This window comes from Phaseolus vulgaris, chromosome 9 (genome assembly GCF_000499845.2).
Source record: "Phaseolus vulgaris cultivar G19833 chromosome 9, P. vulgaris v2.0, whole genome shotgun sequence".
Taxonomy (NCBI): Eukaryota; Viridiplantae; Streptophyta; class Magnoliopsida; order Fabales; family Fabaceae; genus Phaseolus; species Phaseolus vulgaris.
The window spans coordinates 25,025,517-25,047,235 of NC_023751.2; the positions used below are offsets into that span (position 1 = coordinate 25,025,517).

Here is a 21,719-nt window from a genome sequence, read left to right on the forward strand (position 1 = left end):
TATATATATTAAATTGTATTATTTTTTGAATTACGTGAATACAGGTAAGATAAGTTTTTTCGCTAATTATGATAAAAGTAATATATTTGAGTTAAAGAAATGGAAAATCAGTTACGATAAAAAATAAAAAATATTTCAAATACAAATCTTTAAATTACTTTTAAAGATGCAATTGAATCAAATAATATATTTCTTTATTACCTAATACCAAATAACGTAATTATATTATTATTCTAAATTTTCATTGAATAATTTATGTTTATGGATAAAAAGATATGCTAGTTTTATTGCTAAAATCATCCTGGTATAATTTATATGATTATGTGTTAAAGTATAAAAAATATATATAGAGAGAGAAAGAGGAAAAGCATCAGTGAGCGTGCGATTAAGATGGAGGCGTGATGGAGTGTGGGCCGTGGGATCTTGAGATGGTGGAAAGGAAAAGAGTCTTTAAGTAGAAAGAGGAGAGAGCGATCTAACCCTTTTGGCATCGCAGCGTTTGCATTTCTTCGCGATTTGCTCTCTCTTTGTGTGTTGCGCTGAGTTGAGAAGGTGGTGAGCCTCTGCAATGGAAACGCGTCGCTGTTAGGGTTTCAACCACATTGCATTTGGGAGGTCACGCTATACACACCCAGGTTCTCAATTGGATTCTCCTTAGGGTTTCGCACATTTTTCTTTCCCTTCCATCGCGCATCCTTGAGATCTAGGGTTTATGCTTCGGTTATTCTTTTCGCTTTCCTTTCCATTTTCGCAATTCTTTCGTTTTTCTGTTTCTCTCCTCCGTTTTAAATAATGAGCGTCTCATTGCTCACTTGGCTGTGCCAATAGGGATTTTGAGGAATCTTGCATCGGATTAAGTCACGGCCTCCAAAAGGAAAGCCTCGTCTTTCTTTCCACATTTTTTTTATTGGAAGCGAATTGGGAAACCGACAAACTGATTTAGGCCGATAGGGTATGAGAGAAGTACACCCGTCACTGGGTTTTATGATATTTTGCTTTAAAATTTGGAGGATAAGACTTGATTTGTGCTTCGGGGGATTGGTTTTTTCTCTGAGATTGTTGTGTGGGAGTAAAATTTGTTGTCGGCGTTGATATGTGCAGTTGTTGGAGTTTTATCTTATGGCACCAACTGTACCTATAGAGTTTGCTGGACAAAAGGAATCCAGAAAGTACTCTCATTCACAGAATATGGGGAAGTCTAGGAAATATTCTAAAGCTTATGCTGCTGGCTTTGTTCCTGATTTTCGGCATGCTGTTGAGACCATGGGTGAATCGGAAGGGTTGGGTAGCTTGGGAAGGGTTGATACGGAGCTGACGGCATCAGCAGATTCTTGTGCACCAAAGAGGAAATGTCCTGGTTTGAATACCGGTGGTTATGGCAGTTTTGATGTACCTTTTCAACTTTTCTCTTTGTCAAGGATGTCGGGTTTTGAGAGAAAGGATTTGAAAACGAGGTTGACATGGGAACTTGAACAGGTAAAGGAATTTCAGAAGAAAGTTGAGGCTATGAACTCAAATGTTGTTGGATTGTCACCCTCCAGTGACATTAGGAGCTGCAGTGCAGGGCAGAAGAGGCCTAAGCTGGAGAGCCAGCATATGACAATGGAAGTATCGGTGCCACATGGTAAGAAGAGGCCCTTACCAGCAAATAGTGGTCCCAAGACAAAGAAAACTATATCTGGGCGTCCTGAATTTCCAAAACCTGCTGCGCCAATGACCTCACATGCTGCGATGCTGAAACCGTGTGAGTCATTGCTTAACCGATTGATGACTCATCAATTTGGTTGGGTTTTTAACACACCAGTTGATGTTGTTAAATTGAACATTCCGGATTATTTCACTGTAATCAAACATCCAATGGATTTGGGTACTGTGAAGAGGAGAATAACCTCTGGTGACTACTTAAATCTCATGGATTTTGCTGCTGATGTGCGACTGACTTTCTCAAATGCAATGACTTATAATCCACCAGGCAATGACGTACACCTCATGGCAGATACCCTTAATAAAATTTTTGAATCGAGATGGAAGGCAATAGAAAAAAAAATTCCTGTTATTGACTGTGTCCCATCTGAGCCTTCTAGAACTACTCGCGTGGATACAGAATTTTCTGATCGAGTTCCTCCCACAAAAAAGAAGAAAATTACATCAAATAATGTCAAGCCTGAGCCTCTTAAAAAAATCATGACTGTAGAGGAGAAGCATAAATTGAGTGTAGAGTTGGAGGCAATGCTTGGGGAGCTGCCTGATGCTATTGTTGATTTCTTGAGAGAGCAAAGTTATAATGCAGGGCAAACCAATGATGATGAAATTGAAATTGATATCGATGCTCTTAGTGATGATACCCTGTTCAAACTGCGGAAGCTTCTAGATGATTATTTGCTGGAGAAGAAAAGATCCCAGGCAAAAGCCGGACAATGTGAAATGGAGGTCTCTCACTCCCCCTCTCTGTATAACTAATATTTGCCCATCTTATTTGATATTATTGTGAAGTAAATTATATACTCGTAACTAAGTCTTTTATTGACTAGTCGTTCTGGAAATTAATATTAAAAGCATATGATAACGACAAGAAAAGGTAGATCAACTAATTGTAAATCCTATCAAGTTACAGGAAGACTTGCCTTATGATGACATTCAACCCAACAATTTAATTAATGAAATTTGACGATAAAAATTCAATGTAGTGTTTTAAGAGGCGTAGACAAGATAGGTGGTTCCCTGATTATGCATGTACCAAACTATTATTATGTGAGATGTCTACAAAGCATATATGGCGGGTATCATTCTGACTGACCATTTTTTGCTTGCTTGATTTTTATGCAGCCTCTGAATGAATCAGGGTTCAGTAATTCTCCGGTGCAGGGCAAAGGTATATTCTTTTTCTTATGCTGTTATGTTTTTTCGTACCTTTATTCTATAAATAATTGACACCAGGTGTGGTCTTTTATCTCACTGCAAATTCAGGCAATGAACTGGTTGAGGAGGATGTGGACATTGTTGGTGGAAATGATCCTCCTATTTCAACTTATCCTCCATTAGAGATTGAAAAAGATGGTAACCATAGAAACAGTAAATGTAGTAGTTCAAGCAGCTCTAGTAGTGAATCTGGCACTTCATCCAGTGGTTCGTGTTAGTGCATACTTTGACATTTTTCACTTTTCAGGATATGTTAACTGTTTCTTTTAAATTCATTAGATACTAGCAACTCTGCCTGTTTGACTCATGATCATCGCAACATTAATCACCTAAAAATGAGTTCTTTATGTCAGGAATAATTTATTCTTGTCTGTCACATGCAAATGATTAAGTGTAATTGTGGTGTAACAGATTCAGACTCGGGTAGTTCATCTGGCAGTGAGTTGGATATAGCTAAAACATCAGAGCCTCTTAGTGGTACCAAGGTAATTGGGATACATATGGTTTCAGATGTCATGGTATTCCGGATAAAAGGGAAAGGCTAGTGGTTTGATCAATATCATTGCTAACAATAAGCCACGTACTGCAGGAAAATGTAGGATCTGGCTTGACTTTAGATCAAAACAAAGGGGATCCTGGTAATTCAGAAACTGGAAAGGGTGAGTACCAAAGTTGATGTCAGTAATGATGTCCGTATTGGGTTTGTTTGGATTATTTTTTATGAGGATGCCTCAGCCACTGTTGCCTTCTAGCTTATGATCTCTTTCTTTAGATTCAACAAATGTGGGAGGCCAAGTTGATCACACTTCCCAGAGTAAGCTTGTTGCTTCTGAACCAGAAAGCCATCAAGAGGGTAAGCTTGAAAAATTGAAGAAACCTGTCTGCTGTTTGTTTTAGGGTATGATCTCACCGTTCATGCTGTAACATTTTAGGGGAGAGTGCTGCATCTAAGAGGCAAGTCTCTCCCGAAAAGCTCTACCGTGCAGCTTTATTAAGGAGCCGTTTTGCTGACACCATTCTTAAAGCTCAAGAGAAAGCCCTTGAAAAGGTTTGTTAAGGGGGTAATGCTTTGATTGCAATTTTAATTCCTTGCATCACTAGAAAAGGTCTATTGGGTGAAGTGCAGACATTTGAAAAACATCAAAATCTAGTAATTGTTTTCTCCTTCCACCAGTAGAGCAGGTCTGTGACTGCTAATGTATCATTAAATCTAGTAATTACCAATTTACCACCATTATTGTCTTTCATGAAAGCTTTGCCAGCATTTTTGCTAGTTTTTTTGTTTTGTATTTCAACTCTGTCTTGATCTCAGGATGAAAAGCGGGATCCTGAAAAACTTAGGATAGAGCGAGAAGATCTTGAACGGCGGCAGAAAGAAGGTGTGTTTGTTGTTTTAAATATTCAGTTTTATCAAAATATTGCCTCGGATTCAAGAATCAACTGACAGTTGTAATTTTGTTTATGGTGCATTAGAAAAAGCACGGTTACAGGCAGAGGCAAAGGCTGCAGAAGAAGCTCGGAGGAAGGCTGAAGCAGAAGCTGCAGCTGAAGCCAAAAGGAAAAGGGAACTGGAAAGAGAAGCAGCCCGTCAAGCTTTGCAAAAGGTAACATTGAAAAGGAAAGTATGGTAGGTGAAAATTCAGCTTCCTTGTATGTTGGACTGAATGGTTCTGTTTGCAGATGGAGAAAACTGTTGATATCAACGAGAGCAGTCAATTTTTGGAAGATCTTGAGATGCTGAGTGCTGTACATGACGAACCTATGCCAAGTTTCAAAGAGGAGACAAGCACAGATCAACCTCAAAATGGATTGGGTAGGATCAAGCTACAGGGGAATCCCTTAGAACAGCTAGGATTGTATATGAAGGATGATGATGATGAGGAGGAGGAGGAGGAGGAGGAGGAACTGCCTGCGAGTGGTGCTGCAGGACCATCAAATGATGTCGAAGAAGGAGAAATTGACTGATTTGTCCCCCTTGATTGTGAAACATTATTTTGGGCAAATATATAAACGGTGGATCTTGCGAGCAGTTGCTGGACTAAGGAAGGAGGGATGCAGAATATATCTCACTATTTGTATGGTCTGATGCTAGTTCACACCTAAGTTTGAAGATGGAATAGCGAAAACTTATAGCAAAGGAGTGAATATTGGATTTGGTTTTGCTTCTTTCTGATTATTTTGGTTTTAACTTGGGAAATGATTTCTGAAAATGTGGATAGCAAGCTCGCAGCCCCCATTTATTGAAGGGCTTTGGTATCTTGGATGGGAAGTTTGTATCAATCAGGATGTCCAATTTTGCTTGTAAAAATGAAGTTCTGTGTCTGACTTCCAAGTAGTTAGCTTCTCTGACAATGTAAAAATATTTTAGAGCCAGGTAAAATCAATTCTTTCTATTTATTCTTTCCTTTTTGATTGACCGAGTCTAGTAGTGTATATAAGTTATTTCCTAATCGACATTAGAGTTGTCTTTGCTTTTCTTGAGTTGCAAGGTTAAAGTCGCACATTATTTAAAAGCAAGTAAATAGTTGTTTTAAAACCAAAATTAGAGATTGATAATTTAGTTTTGTAAAGGTACAAGTTGATCCTTCCCGAGATTTGGGGGTCTGGTTTGATTGTTGTAGCTGGGTGAGGAGGCCCTAAGTAGGATGTACTTTTCTGTGTTTGATTGGGGGGTAATGTGGTATTGAAGAGAAAGAGAAGTGGAGGTTTATTCATGGGATTATTTTAGTGACTAAATGCCAAAACTTAGTTCGCTGCAAACCAGATCCTCTTTTGTTTGGCTAAGTTTATAAGATTAATTTTCATGACGTATTGAACTGAGTGTTGGTTGGTGAAACCATTAAAGAAGAAATTTGGTAGTAAAGCAAAGGTTGTGGTTTTGGGAAAAAGGAAAATGACCGCAATGACATTATTTTCACGAAACATTTGCATTTAATGTGATACTTATAATTTTATATGCGTATTTCAATCAGCGTTAACTCGAGAGATTATTAGCTAGTGATCATAATGACAACCTAATAATATGATGCGACATCGAACAAAATTTCTCCAATTAAGACCCTTTTTGGATAAAGCTTTTCGAATTCACAAGCTACGATCATACAACATCAAATTACCAGAAACGCGGTGGCGGTTATTCATAAAAAATTCCCAGAAATCCTTGTCGGTTGCATTTTTTAAATAGTACAAAAATTTGAAACTATTTCTAAAATAATTTATTTTAATATTTTTCTTAAACAGTAATGTCTAAAACTACATGGTTGACATTTCGCAGAATGTCTTGATTTTCATTTCAAGAAAACCAAAATGATTATTTCTTTCGCGACTTCATAAAAGTGCATGCATAGAAATTTTTTCGTAATGGTACAAAATAAATTAGATTGCCATTGTCAAAATTTATGCACATTTCTCAGCCTAACTGTACATTTTAATTTGCATACTTAGTCCTCAAACATGCCCTCACCTGATACTGTAGAAGACTCGGTCCCATTAACATGAGGCTGATCTGAGAAATTACTATCTACAGAGTTCAGAATACTGAAGTCAAAATAGTCATCGTCATCTTCCTCATCTTCATCATTTTGATCATCCTCATCTTTGCCTTCCTGTTCCTTTGACTGGGCTTCACTTTCCATCTGCTCCTTGACGCAATCATCGTAGGACATTGAATACCAGACATCTGCCTTGCCCACAATTTTTTTGTTATGAATATCAGTCATCCGCTCTTGAATGCTCTTCTCTGAGTTCTTAGGTTCCCCCCAGTAGTCATAACGATAAAGAGGACTTGTAGGATCATATTTGTCTTTATCAAAATGACTAGCATCCATATACCTTCCAGGCTCTTCCAATGGCAGACCAAGAGCTTTGCGACTGCAAAAGGGAGAAATAGTTAAAAAATTAACGCATCATTACAAGGAATTATGTTGTGATGAATATCAACGTAACAGTACCAGCTCATGTCTCTAATCAATGCTTCTCTTTCCTCAAATGATCTTCGCCAATGCATGTAATCATACTCATCCATCTCAATATTGCGCCTCAGTTTGGTAATTTTGTATTTTTCACCTCTCTCCGCTGCTTCTTTGCCTAGTTTAACAAGGTGCTGTGTACCAAAAGGGTAACATCAGATTTTGAAAAGAGGAAAACTACATGTATCAGTAACAGGTCGAGGAAATCTACAATTTGACAAAAATATCAATAAAAGCCCCTTCTAACAAGCTGTAATACATGCATTACAACAATATCATAGAAAAGGTTTTAGCAAAAATGGAAAGCCGACCTCACGCTCGACAAGTGCAGCCTCTAAATCGAGCTCTTTGAGACTTGTTTTCTGCCAAAGTGTTAAAAATCAAAATAGGTAAAAAAATCCACAACCATGTATAAATGCAAATTCACAAGAATAATACTCACCATAGTCATTTGTGGTATTAATGTATTTTTATATTTTACTTTGGAATACTGAACAACATTTTGTTCATCAAAATCTTCTTCATCAATCAAATCTGACACCTTTTTATCTTTATATTTATCAGGATTAATTGCCATATCATCCACCATCATTTGCTCAGCCGCATTAATTTGCCACAACTGCAAAATAAAGACAGTAAAGTATAAGCAAGGATAAGACACGGCTATGATCAATGTAAAATTCAAAGCACATTGAAGAAGGCTCATGCCACAAAGTTTCTAGTTAAGTTTTACCAGCGCACAGTTTAGTGGTCTGAATGTTCAACTCAAACATAGCAAAGGGAAAGTGATTTATATTGATGAAATTCGAGTTTTTTCTCAGGTTATAGAGTATTGCAATGTGTAATCTTTAGTAAGGTTAGCACTGACAATATGAAAAAAAATTCATACACTCTATGCTGGGGTTAGAGATCACGAACAATTTGGAACAAGGACAAGGATTCTTGAAATGCATCAGGGCCTTAGTTCAACCAAGAATATGTAGTTTTTCTTCATCTCGTTCTTTTTCTTTCTCTCTATGTGTAGTTAACTCTTTATTGTGGGCACGATGATTTCAATTAAACCTCTTTGAAGTTTGATTTGTTCTTAATTTAATTCGTCTTGATTAATGATTAGATGAACCATGAAATGATTTTAGATTTAATTATACAGTTGGTGGGTCTGTTACATTTGGGGTAGCTCACCATACACGTTCTTAGTCTAGGAATATAATGATGTGCATGTTATCTTGGTTAATACCTGAACTGTCATGCTTGCTCTAATTAATGAAATTTGAGATATTAGATTCTTGAGTTAGGATAAAGGGTTAAGGTATCAAGGAATTGAACCTTAGCAAATTGTGTGAATTTGATCATGAACTGAGGGAAGGAGTTTGAATTAAGTCTTGTCAGAGAAGAATGATGTGTATGAAATCAATTCCCCCCCTTCCACCTTTTTGCTTCGTGATTTCACCTTCTAGAAACTAAATATCATTACCTTTAGTTTCTTGTCCCTTTAATTCTTTTAGTATTTTGTAGATATAACAATTCACAATATTATGATCAATTAGATTGATTCTATATTTATGATATTGGCCTAAAATAGAGTAACTGAATATTCTGTAATTATGTTTTCTCCTCTACAATAGGTCTATTGTGGTTTAAACTCACAAATTCATCATGTCTTTTCGTTCTCCCTCTTCTCAACAATTTAAAACATTTAAGTCTGAATAGGTAAAAGAGCTCGAAAATAGTACTTGAATCTTAATTCCTTCACATGCAATTTATTACTTATGCCAACCTTGTACACTAGCTGGTCTAGCAAATATCCTTCAAGGCAAGAAGTGTCTTTTACCCTTCAGAGTTTTAAGGAATAATGTAACTGCACGTGTATAGTTTTTATGAATGACCATTGTCCATGCAAGATTCAACTAAACATCCATCCATTCAGGTTAACTATGGGTGGATAAGAAAAAGGCAGAAAGTTCTTCTGGCTTCACATTCATGCAGAGTGCAGCCAGTTTAAAAACTAAAGTCATGCTCACACAAGGGATTTGGAACACCGTGTGTGCTTATAGACATATCAATTCAAAAAGAGAAAGCTGCCATGATCTAGACCCACCATTAACCTATATTATATTGACTGGTATATTCTTGAATGGGGTAAAATTTGGTTAAAGAGAGAAATGTAAGAGCTAAACAGCCCACCACAAATGTTCCTCCTTGCAACTACTAAAAGAGATGAATTTATAAGATACCTTATCAACATATGGATGATTAGACAATAGAGATTCTTCCTCTGGCTTGTCTCCCATATCTTTTCTAGGAACAGGAGGTCTTCCACTGTCACGCTGCAAATTTTGAAATCTCAAATCAAGAGAATAACTAATAACACCATTTAAAAACAAACCACATTTTGACAGATTAAAAACACAGAATCCAGAGAAAGTTGAACCTCATTAAATGTTAAATATTATCCATTGAAAAGGCACTAATGCTTTTTAAAATGTTGACCCTCTCTTACATACTCTATGAATAATACCAATGTAATACAAATATTTCCAATTGACAAATCTATCTCAATATATTATATTTGTTAGAATAAGTATCAAATTAGATAGTAAGTAGTTGTATTGGAAAACTATTATGAGTTGTTTACTTATTAGCATTAATTTCTTGTACCATGTAAATAACAAAGATCAGCTGAGGATAATCAATCTCAAGTTCTATTTATCACATTTTCATTCTTCTGTTGGAACTTGAGCAAGTATATCCCACTATGCTAGTATTTCGGCTGTCCACTACCATCCTCCATTGTCGTTGTCTCTCCCCTAGACATTGTTTTGTTATGATGAACACCTAGTGTGATTCGTCTCATTGAGATATAATTAATACATTGCATTTTGTCACTTCTCGCCGCTAGCCACCTTTTTTCTCTAATGACCACTGGATCTAGTGTGTTTCATCGTGTGACATCCAACCCACTTGGTCACGTCCACTAGTTATCCGCCACACGCAGCACGCGTCATCTCCATCTGTAGCAACTCAACACATGAAGGTCACACGCCACCTTCTCGTCACTGGAACAACTTTGTGTCTTCTCGACAAGGCTCCTTGTCCTTGTTTTGACCCTTGTTTCTCTTATTTCAACTTTGGTCGAAAGGCTCCACTCTCCTCTCTCTCATATCTTGACCACTATTTGCCGACTTTTACAATTACCACTGCCTATGGAGTGTAGATTGTTGCTGAAATTCTTATTCTTGGTGAGTTCTTCCTTCAATATGCCTTCCTTTACTCAAAGTGGATACAAATGTCCTCAGTATTTCTTTTGTAATAGAATTGGTCACACTCAAAATAAATGTTTCTCCATACATGGTTTTCCTACCAAGACAGCAAACATCTTTTAATCTAATAAGGTTGAACCACATTTTTCTAATGAAGAATATCAAGAATATCTTAGTTTGAAGTCTGACAACCAAGCATAGCCTTTCACTAGCTTGTCAACAACTTGCATATTTGAAACCTTGGAATGTCAATGTCCACAAATAATTGACTCAGGTGCTTCAATTTCTCATCCTAACATTCCTTGTGTTATTACTTTACCCAATGGATCCAAAGTTACTTCTCAAGGAGTTGCTCAAATCTCCCTTTCACCGTCTCTTAAACTAAACCATGTTTCTTTTGTCCCTAATTGTCTTTTTAACCTAATTTCCTTAAGTCAATTAACTAAATATTTTAAATTGCTCTATAACATTTGAGGAAAAATTATTGTTATACAAGAGTATAGTACAAGTCGATTTATTGGTATAGGACACGAATTTAGGGAATTCTACTATCAAGGCACTAGATCATCAATGTCTCCTTTCGCATCCTCATCTCGTAAGCTTCTACAAGATCGCTTTTTAATCCACATTTATCAAAAAGGATGACTCCCAAACTTAGCAAACTCCAAGTCTTAGAATGTGAGTCATGTCAAACATATTCAGTCTTCTTTTCCAAAAAGAAAAGAATCAAGATGCAACTCTATCTTTTCTATAAAGCATTTTGATATTTGGGATCTAAGTCATGTTTCATCCATTGAGTTTCATTATTTTGTCACTTTTATTGATGAGTATTCTCGTTTTATTTGGGTTTACTTAATGAAAGAGTGGTCAAAACTTTTGAATGTTTGTGTCTTTCCTTAATGAAATCAAGAACCAATTTGGCCAAGTGATTGAGTTCTTAAGGTGTGATAATACCTTCTGGTTTAAAACTCACATGGTATTTTACACCAGTCCACTTGTCCTCACACCTCAACAAAATGGTATACCAGAAAGAAAGAATAGACACTTAGCTGAAACTACTCATACCTTGCCACTTGATGTCAATGTACCTGTCCCTCATTAGGGTGATGTCATTCTTACTACGTGATATCTTATTAATAGAATGTCCTCTTTTTCTTTGGACAATAAAGTTCCATATTCCATTGTATTTCCAAACGAATCTTTGTTTCACATTTCTCCTCGAGTCTTTGGTTGTGTGTTTTGTATATTTTGTGTTTCCAGATTTGGATAAACTTTTAGCCCGAGATATCAAATGCCTTTTTAGGATATTCTCATCTTCAAAAAGGATTTTGATATTATACACCAAACACTAAAAGATATTACATGTTGGCAAGTGTCATCTTTTTTGAAGAAATTCCTTTCTTCTCTTCCTTCACACAAGATGTTAACTTTGTCCAACAAATCTCACTTATGCCTTTAGTTGACACCTTGGTATACCCTACTCATAACACTATTCCAACGTCTCCCAGAATCTCGCAACTAAAGGAACACTTATGTACTCACTTTCAGACTAAAGACCTCGGATTGGAAGTCTTAAATACTTTCTAGGCATTGAAGTGGCTCAATCAAAGGAAGGCATTGTAGTTTCTCAAAGGAAATATGCCTTAGATATCTTGGAAGAAACAAGCAAGAGTGACTGCAGGCAAGTAGATGGCCCTATGGATCCAAATCAAAACTTAATGGTAGATCAAGATTAACATACCCTTGTATTGATAAAAACTTGTTGGGAAATTTATTTATCTCACAATTACAAGCATTGATCTATCTTTTGCAATGGGTATTGTTAGTCAATTTATGGAAAATCCTTGTATTGATTATTGGAATGTTATCATCCACATCCTAAGATACCTCAAAAAGGCTTCGGAGTAAGGTCTCTTACACGAAGATAAAGGGAATACCCAAATTTCTCGATATTGTGATGTTGATTGGGCAAGATCTCCAGAGGATAGACGCTCCACTATAGGTATTATGTTCTCATTGGAGGAAACATTATTTCTTGGAAAAGCAAGAAACAAAATGTAGTTGCCCGATTTAATGCTGAAGCTAAATATAAGGCAATGGCATCTCTTGTGAACTTGTAAGGGTGAAACAATTTCTTCAAGAACAAAATTTTTGAGAAATCCAACAAATGAAGATGTATTGTGGTAATCAAGTTACTCTCCACATTGTTTCCAATCTAGTGTTCCATGAGAGGACTAAACATAGCATTAATTTTTTGTACCTTTTGCTGTTCCTAGTGTAATTTTATTCTATAAATACAAAGAACAGCTGAGAGATAATCAATCTCTTAAGCTCTTTTTATCATATTTTCAGTCATAAGTATTAAATTGAGTATTATATAGAATCTGTGATTTTGTAAATAGCATCATCTATCCAAGCATTAGCATCTGCTTAATTGTAAGAGCTTTGCCTGAACCAAACCTCATGAAAATATCTTGAATTAAATAAAATTAGACAGTGAAAAATCCAGAGAAAAAGATACATTTGAATGCTTTTCCATAAAAAGTAAGCATGAAAGAAATCACAGCAAAGTTATTGTGGAAGAGTTCCATGCGTGCAGAATAACTTTTATTATGCAGCAAGATTGGTGTGGTCTGGTATAATAGAGGGGAAGGTATGCAAACCCGTATTTCATCTTCATTGGTATCTTCATCACGATAAAATATTGGTGGGAATTCAAATTTGTGAAAGCTGAAGTTGAAAATAAAACAAATGTCAAATTTACGGTTTAAATCTTATCAAATTAATATAGATTAAACTATGCACTAAGAATGAGTTACAGAACATTGAATATGCAATCATACATTAGATGATCAACATTCGGATCAACAAAACGAAGTTCAATAGGAAAGCGGAAGCGATAAGGATCTCGTTTTGCCTGCAAAATAAAATGTGAATAGGTGAACTGATGGTAAAGGAAATCCATTGATGTTTGAACACAGAAAACATGGAAACTAACACTATAGTCTATAGTAATTAAAATCTATTTGATATTCAAATTTGTCAGCAAGCAATTTATGGATACGGATGCAGAAATATCAAACATGATACACAAGAAAAAACTTCAGTAACATACAGACAATGGCATGGTTAAAGTTATATCAGTGGTGTATTAATGCAAACTCTGAAGCAAGATATTTTATATAGCTTAGTACCAAAAATAGATGAAAAAAAGTAAACCAGCAACCACCAAGGACTGTGGCTAATGCTCCACAAACTACACTGAGTTTAGAGGTGCCCAAGTTAGGTCCTTGAAACAGCCACATGGTGGATAGGCTTGAAATTGGGTCCTCAATTGAGTTAAGTGTATCCCGCTTCTGTCTGGGATAGAGCCAATGATAGTGAACTGTAAATTCAGCAATAACTTCCTTGCCTAAAAATCAGGGTTAATGCCTCCGCAGCTGTAGAGGACACGAACCAGAAATTCCATTCTAAGTACCCTCCCCCAAAGAGGCAGCAAGCACACTTGAGAGAGAGAAATTTTACATTTCATAATAGATTTTTGGCTAAAGTTTCTATTTCTAAACATAAGTAAAACAATATAAACAAAAATATGCAGCATGACTAGCATCTTACCAATGAATTGACGCAGACTGCAATTTGGTGAGTGTTAGTATAAGCTAAAAGCTTCATACAATAATAATATATTTGCTGAAAGTGGAACAGTTACATAAGTTGAATTGTGACTGTCATGCTGACAGTTTAGTCCAGAAAGTTAGTAGCAAGTTACAAATTATTAAATGTGTAAAGGGAATAAGCTTCATAAAATAATAATATATTGGCAGAAAGTGGAACACTTACATAAGTTGAATTGTGACTGCCATGATGACAGTTTAGGCCAGAAAGTTAGTAGCAAGTTACATATTATTAAAGGTGTATAGGGAATGTATATTATTAGAAGTTAGTAGGAGTGTATATTATTTTCTAGTAATTTGCAGGAAGTCTTTGATGTGGGAATCTGAATTTGAGACAGCAAATTCTGCTGTACTTTATGTATTGTGGATGAATTCATTTAACTCTTCTCCAATACATCAATCGGTGTTCTATCATAACATCAAATATACATTTAATGACAATCTATGGGAAATTTTCAACTAGTGACTGAAACACTCACCGTAATTTCAACAATGACGTCCATACCCACTTTTATGTGATGGCGAAGCCAAAACCAATCATTCCTCCTTATAGGCACCCACCTAGAACACAACATGGTAGGTGAATCTTCTAGAAGAAAACTCACATAAAAATATAAACATCATATAGTAACACTAAACAAGATAAACATGCTACAAAAGAAAATCGTCAAACTTACTGGTGATAACAATGAGTGCGCTGACAATAAAGCTTCGTGAAATGGAATAAAATATGTACTATTTAATGTCTGAATATAAAGAGAAAATAGTGTTTAAAGATTTATTGAATGGGATTGTTTAACTATAAATTGAATACTGTTGACATGTCTTCAATAACCAGCTACTAACTGATACTTCTCTCTTGTATTTAAACAATAAATCCTTTTTCACTACCAAAACAATGGATCCAAATCAAAAGGTTTAACTAGTCTCAAGATGTATCTTTCAATACTTGTTCCTGTCCCTGGCTCCCCATGTCACTAGAGGATTTCAGTGCTAATATACTTACGAAGTTGCTTTTCCCCATTTTAGAAAATGCATCTAGTAGTTTCTTCTGTCCCCTGAGAGATTCATTATGCATGAATTAATGACCTAACACATTCTAAAAGTGTAGTAAATCAATTAGCAAGATTATGATAGTGGAAGTAACTTGTTATCATGTGAGTAGTACAGCACCGTTCCAAACAATAAGGAAACCACTATACAGAAAATATTCAATGAACACTACAAGGAGAAACGAAAGTATTGATAGCTACCCATCATGTACCCCGCCAATGTCAACAAATGCCCCTTGATAGAGATGCAACATTGTCACCTTCCCAACACAAATCTGCACAGAAAAATGTCCCAAGTAATTAAAGACAACATATGAAATCTACTTTAGGTACTTTTCTCATGAATTATTTTACACAGATTACAGAAAAAAGTATATTTGAACTTTGAATTATATGTAAGCATGAATATGAAACCAGGGCAAACAAAACTAGAATTATCATTATCTATCTATTGGATTAAAAACACAATTATCCAAATAGGACAATCACTGAGCCAGGAGGGAAGACACAATGCTAATACTCTTTAGAAATCTCAGGACAGATCATAAGTAAAGTTTCTACTTTTTAGAGTCTAGAACTTGAGAACAACATGCTTCAAGATTAATAAGAGTGAAACCGCATACTTACTTGCCCAGGATAATAGAACGGAAGCTCATACTGCATAAAACGTTAAAGAAAAGTAAGAACTAACCACGTTTTCATAAGCCACAAACACATTCAAAGGAAAGAACAATGGCAAAAACATCCTACCATGCCCTCCTTGTAGTCCTTCCCTCTTTTCCTTCTACCAGGGTAATAATCTTGGTCTTGCTGTCAACCACATTTACATAAACCATATTCAAAAGAAGAAATAAGCAAAATCTTAAGAATTTATTTTGAGAAAACACTTTCTATTTTTAATTTTAATCGCAATTTTCTCCTGGTAAACAATAAGGCAATGTGAAAGAATGAAATTTAAAGATTCATAATAGCTTAGAATTATGCTAAAATCCAATACACATATAATAAACTCCTTTGGCTAAAAACCAGGGAATTCTCTAACTAAGTTTCTTGAGATACAAAGATTTATTAATAGTCAGTGGGATTAGCTTCTTGGAGACAAATAATCATTTGATTTTTCATGGAGAAGGTAAAGCAACAAACAGTTGCTTCTACTTTTTCAGGTCATCACTAGAGTTGTAAGATTTTATCGATTTTAGTTAATATTTCCCAACAAATGCACTCCAGTAAATGGAACTAGAGATCGAAATCTCAACTACATACTTTTGAGATATAAGATTATCTCCAAATCATTCCAAAAAACCTGTGCGTGTATATATAAAATATACTCTAAAATTAATTAGAATGCCTAGATGTGATTTTCAAATGATTATTATTGCATTTCATATTTTAAAGTTTACTTCACCTTCATCCTCACTTTTAAAGGAGTCAAAACGAATATTTTTGTAAGAAAAAGAAATAAGAAAATGTCCTTTCAATCCAATCCAAACAGCAAAAAGTTCACCACTAGTTTGAAGAGAAATTGAAACCTTATAAGACTCCTCTTCCAACCTATCCTTGTTAGCCTCCACCCACTCCTTATACTGCTTCAGAAACACCTTATACCTATCGAAGCATACATCATCGGTGTCAGTCCTCACTCCATTTTCCACCTCCTCCAGGTTCACCCTCCTCGCCTGCATTTTATGTGCCTCACGAATAAACGCCAGCTCCTTCCGGTCAACGTGCCACCCCGGAGGCGGCCAGTCGCGCGGCGGCACGAGACGCACCACGAGAGGCCCCGACCACGTGGTCACGAGCGGGTCCGGAATCTCACCCTTGATCTCAAACTGCTTCGCAACGAACTCCTCCTCCGTCAGCCCCATCTCCTCCCTCTTCTTCTTGCGGTAGCTAGGTTTCAGCATTTTGAAAGCTTCGATGGCTTCGGGGGATTTCAGGGGAACCTCCTCGCCTTCGTTGAGGCTCTTGCGTGCAAAATCCGCCTCCGGAGAGAGGATTTCCTCCCACGGAGCCCACCCGCGCTCGATCCAGTTTCGGCGCCGGGCTTCATCCTCGGATTCCTTGTCGTTGGGGCCGAAATGCTCGACCAAGTTATCGTCCACCGGGAACTCTTCCGTGCGGAAGGATTTGGGGACGAGGAGGGGGGTGGAGAGAGGGCGTGAGCGGAGGAGAAAGGGCAGAGGACGGTGGAGAAATGGCGGAGGACGGTGGTGGAAAGGAGGAGGGGAAGGGTTTAAGGGTTTAGGTAAAGTGAAGAGATAAGAAGTTTGCAGGACTTGCATGACTGAACGTGGGAACGATGCACCTCTCTTGCAACGGAACTTTGCTTTCTTTGCATTTGTACAGATTGAGCGGATAAACTTTTTTGTATTTTTTTCCCTTTAATTAGACAACATTAGATTTTTTTTTTTCTTTCATTATTCATTTTTTTAATTGTGTTAATTTGTTCCTCATTTTGTTTTAAATGGTACTTTACTAAATTAGGAAAAATACAAATTTACTTAAAAAATTTAAGGTACTATATTTTGGTGTTAATTTAACAAAGCATAATCAACCATCTAAAAATATATCTTTTTGACAAACTTTTTTATGGTGAGTTCACGGTGAATCATTATATCCAAATCTAAAACTCAATGTAATTAATTATTAATGTTTTGTCGAATTAGGTGCGCTATAAATGAAAAAAACTAGTGAGATTTTTTTTTATTATAGAAAACAATGAAAAAGGTATGCATGAATACGAATAAAAAAATGATAGGAGAAAGAAATAGAAGAAGTATATATAAAATATTTTTACATTAATGAGAAATATGAAAAATTGTAATCTAATGTTTTTTTTTATTGTAAAATTATTTATTACATAAGAAATCATGTCATATAAAAATAAAAAAAAGATGATTTTTCCCATTTATCAACTTGGGGGTAATGTTTTCTAATTAGGTTCCGTTTAATAAAAGGATGCTGAAAATCTAATAAAAACTAAAAGTAAGAAAGTAATCGAAAGTTAGTAGTTAATAACTTCAAAATATTAAGCTAACTAATTAAGTTATAAGTATTTAGTAAAATTGTTGGTTAAAGTAAACAAAATAAAAAATAATATATATATATATATATACTTTTTCATTGCCAAATCTAATACGTGTCGATTTGATCTAAGTCGAGATTATCGAATTGGTTGAAATTTCACCTAAGTCGAGATTATTGAATTAGTACCAACCTTCTATCAATTACATTCATAGTTGATGATGCATGATCGTGATCCGTAAAAGGGGACATAGTTCTAATAAAAGTCCAAATATGTTTATTGGTATCTCTTATGAAAATCAGTTGAGATATCATGATTCCATTTTAACGGTTTATGAAGATATAATAATTGATGCAATTCTATTATAACCAATGTGGTTTACATCTATTTTTATTCTTTTGCATGATATTATACAGGAATAACTAATATAGAAAGATATGTATGATGCAGCTCAAAAAAACCCTATAAATATACAAAGGCTCCAATCCTTGGAAGTAACTCAACTTTTATAAATTCTCACTATACATTATATTCATATATTTTTATGCTCCCATTAACTTGAGTGTCATTTTTTTTGGAAAAAATGATAGAATGACAATTTTGCTCCACTATATAACCTTCTTTCAATGCTTAAAATTTCAAATTTTACATGAAATGACAATAATACCCTTTTTTATATCATTAATAAGGAGTTGTATAATGGAACAAGATGTCACCGTATAATTGCTCTTTTTTAGGTGAAGGCCCTCATTACTTGGTGATCTCCAACATCAAGAATTATAGTTTGTAAAGAGATCACTTCAGTGGGGATCACTTTGGTACCACCTCGAAATCATCAAAATTTATCTATGAGAGAATATTTGGTGCCCACTGTTAGATAGATAAAACTGATCCTGTTACCACCAAACCTCTGAGAAGCAGAAGAAAACCGATGACATGAGAAATACTAGGCAAGGAGTGCAAACACATGATGAGGAGGACAACAAATCATGGAAACCATGCAGGCCCTTCAAGAAGACAGTGAGAAGACCAAGAAGCAGGCAGAGGAGTTTCGCCAAAATCAAGAGCGCATGCGAGAAGAATCACACCCAAAACAAGAGAGATTGCAGGGCGAAGCAAAGACATCAAGAAAATTGATGAAAGATACTATTAAATTCAACTAAGAAATGAAAAAGTTGAATGAAGAACTGCGAAAAACAATGCAAAAACAGACAAGCAAAGAAACAAGACCTAACTCTCTTGAAGCATGCTCACGTGAAGATCCTCAACTGTTTTCACGAGCAATAGTGGAGGAACCAATCCAACCACACTTTATGATGTCCGAGGTGACCCTTTTCTCGAGAATCGAGGATCCCGAGAATCACCTAAAGGCGTTTCGGACCCAAATGTTTATCTCTGGATGGTCGGATTCAGTCTGCTCCAAGATGTTTGTGGGCACTTTTATAGAAATGGCTTTGCAATGGTTTAGTGGACTCTCGAATAGGTCAATAACCTCATTTCGCGAATTTTCCAGGATGTTTGAGGAACAAATTTTAGTCAATAAGGTCAAACCCCCTTGGATTATTGATTTCTTTAATATCAAACAACAGGATGGTGAACCACTCAAGAAGTACCTTAACCGCTTTTGCAAAGTATCAATCCGGGTCCAACACCTAAATGAAGAGATGGTGGTAGACTCATTTGTGAAATGCCTCTAGGTAAATCCATTTAGCAAATCTTTGCTCAGAAGCAAGGTAAAGTCGATGACACAAATTCGACCCAACCCACATTGAGGTCAAGGAAGAAATCTGGAGGAAGAAAAGCATATGAACAACAGAGGCATGGGAAGTACATGGATAACAGTCGGGAACACCGACCAAGGATAACTGAAGGGTCGATCGGCAAACAACCTGAACAAAGATATATCCCCTAAATGACTAGGCGAGATAATCCAAAAAAACTGCAGCCAATACACCAATCCCCTTGCCTGAGGTTCACTCTATCCTGTAAACAACTTTTGGAGGAACCCGATGTGGCCAAAATATTAGTATTTCCATGAAAGACTAACTGCCTTCTAGGGCACTGCTGGGATGCTTGGTGTGACTTTCACCAAGCGCACGGGCACGATATCGAGAGATGCCAAACTCTTTATCATCAACTTTCTAGTCTCACAGACAGAAGATTTTTGAAAAAATATTTGCAGGTTTCATGGGAGAAAAAGTCGACCTAAGAAGCTATGCCAAAGAACCATGAATATGAGACCCCTGTTCTAAGTGATTTTAATACCATAATGTACTGGTAGGCACCGGACGAACGCACGTGGCCGACCGGCCTTATGCACTAAATGGAAACGAACGCACGTGGCCGACCGGCCGTATACACAATAAATGTAAGGGCATTTATGTGACAAGCTAAGGTGGTTAAGATACACCTCCGAAGAATAAGGAATATGCGTTTAGAGAAGATATGTTCCCCGGGTATTCCGGAGCACGACTGACAAGACATATCCATAACCACCCTGAGCCCAAGGGATAGAAAGCCCATTAGGCAATCCTATAAATACTGTGCTCAAGCCAGAGAAAGGTACGTTTTCATTCACTTACGAAACTGCGCTTAGAATCTCATACTTACTTGAGCGTCGGAGTGCCTTCGCAGGTACCCTCCCCCGCCCGACCGAAGTTGATAGCACGAAGGGACGACCGACCAAAGGAGACAGCAAGAAAGGACAATCGACCAGAGGAGAAGAAGATCAACACGTCAGCAATTACACCACGTCAACCGACCGTGCCTGGGCCCCATCTCTCCACTCAGGTACACATAACAAATGTGTTTTTAGGTGGAGGAGTCTTGTCTTTAGAATCCCGAGTGGCCAAGCCAACCATGGCCCCATCCTCTGTTGCTCACCAGCTGACTTAGAGGATGTGTTTCCTCACGAAGATGATCATGTGGTCTTGACGGTAGTTACTATAGGAGGAATGTACATCAGATGTTGATTGACTAAGGAAGCTTCGCTAATGTGATGTTTTGGGACACTCATGAAGGTCTGCAGATCCTGTCTAACCAACTAAAACCCTTTGATGGGATCCTTGTAGGGTTCACAAGAGATAAAGTAGAAGTCCATGACTACATGGAGTTACGCACAACCTTCTCAAACAATAAAGTGGCGAGCACTATTATAATAAAATCCCTCATCTTACCACTTGCTTTTGAGACGACCATCATTAAATAAGTTAGGTGCAATGGTCTCCACTTTGCATGAAGTTACCTTCACTTGATGGGAAGGTAATCACCATGAAGATACACCAAAAAGTAGTCAGAAAGTGTTATGAGAACAACCTAAGAAATCAAAGTGGAACATATATTATAACTACCTGTAGGGGGTAATAGACATGGATAAGGGTGACAGTGCGGGTTGGCTTGCCTCACGTAAGAGCTAGCTCGCGGGCTTACCGACCAACACGCATAAAAAAAATAAATTTTAAAAAATTAAGATTTAATTATAAAAAAATATTTCTGTTGCTAAAAAATTAAAATTTCATCATTGTTTTAATTCATTCAATTAAGATAAAAAAAATATTAAGGTATTCAAGTAGGAAGGTTGTTAGAAGACTTGTTTTGCATATATTTTTCTCCTCCTATATGTATGTAAATGTATGAGAGTATCTTATCAAAATTTTGTTATAAAATATTTTAATGAAATCTCTTCTTTATATTAATTTTTATGAAAAAAGTTTAAATGTAAAATTTTACTTAAAACTAAATCCACTCTTATTTTTAATATTAACTTTCTTAGATGATTAAAATAAAACATACTCTTTTTTGGTACATTAAATTTATTTATT

At 36.3% G+C, this 21,719-nt stretch overlaps 2 protein-coding genes across 5 annotated transcripts; one reads left to right on the plus strand and one right to left on the minus strand.

Annotated features, from left to right (window-relative positions):
- Positions 1 to 321: 321 nt before the first annotated feature.
- LOC137822844 (transcription factor GTE10-like) lies at positions 322 to 5,316 on the plus strand. 4 transcript variants are annotated; one of them, XM_068627847.1, is made up of 11 exons: positions 360 to 635; positions 829 to 2,430; positions 2,827 to 2,872; positions 2,968 to 3,132; positions 3,331 to 3,404; positions 3,509 to 3,578; positions 3,692 to 3,772; positions 3,852 to 3,967; positions 4,232 to 4,298; positions 4,393 to 4,523; positions 4,600 to 5,316. In XM_068627847.1, exons 2-11 carry the CDS (start codon positions 1,120 to 1,122, stop codon positions 4,882 to 4,884), a joined length of 2,346 nt encoding a protein of 781 aa, XP_068483948.1. In that variant the 5' UTR covers positions 360 to 635; positions 829 to 1,119; the 3' UTR covers positions 4,885 to 5,316. The 4 variants fall into 4 exon arrangements, with proteins under 4 accessions (XP_068483949.1, XP_068483948.1, XP_068483950.1 ...); XM_068627849.1 differs by having other exon boundaries at positions 2,968 to 3,126; XM_068627848.1 differs by having other exon boundaries at positions 322 to 2,430; positions 2,968 to 3,126.
- Positions 5,317 to 6,245: 929 nt separating this feature from the next.
- On the minus strand, positions 6,246 to 17,226 carry LOC137822845 (protein PLASTID TRANSCRIPTIONALLY ACTIVE 10). Its single transcript, XM_068627851.1, has 12 exons — positions 16,403 to 17,226; positions 15,624 to 15,683; positions 15,501 to 15,530; positions 15,075 to 15,148; positions 14,301 to 14,382; positions 12,991 to 13,064; positions 12,811 to 12,877; positions 9,122 to 9,214; positions 7,330 to 7,506; positions 7,199 to 7,249; positions 6,870 to 7,021; positions 6,246 to 6,789 (listed from the first exon to the last, which is right to left on the minus strand). The coding sequence occupies exons 1-12, from the start codon at positions 17,153 to 17,155 to the stop codon at positions 6,360 to 6,362; spliced, it is 2,043 nt and encodes a 680-aa protein (XP_068483952.1). The 5' UTR covers positions 17,156 to 17,226; the 3' UTR covers positions 6,246 to 6,359.
- Positions 17,227 to 21,719: the final 4,493 nt, after the last annotated feature.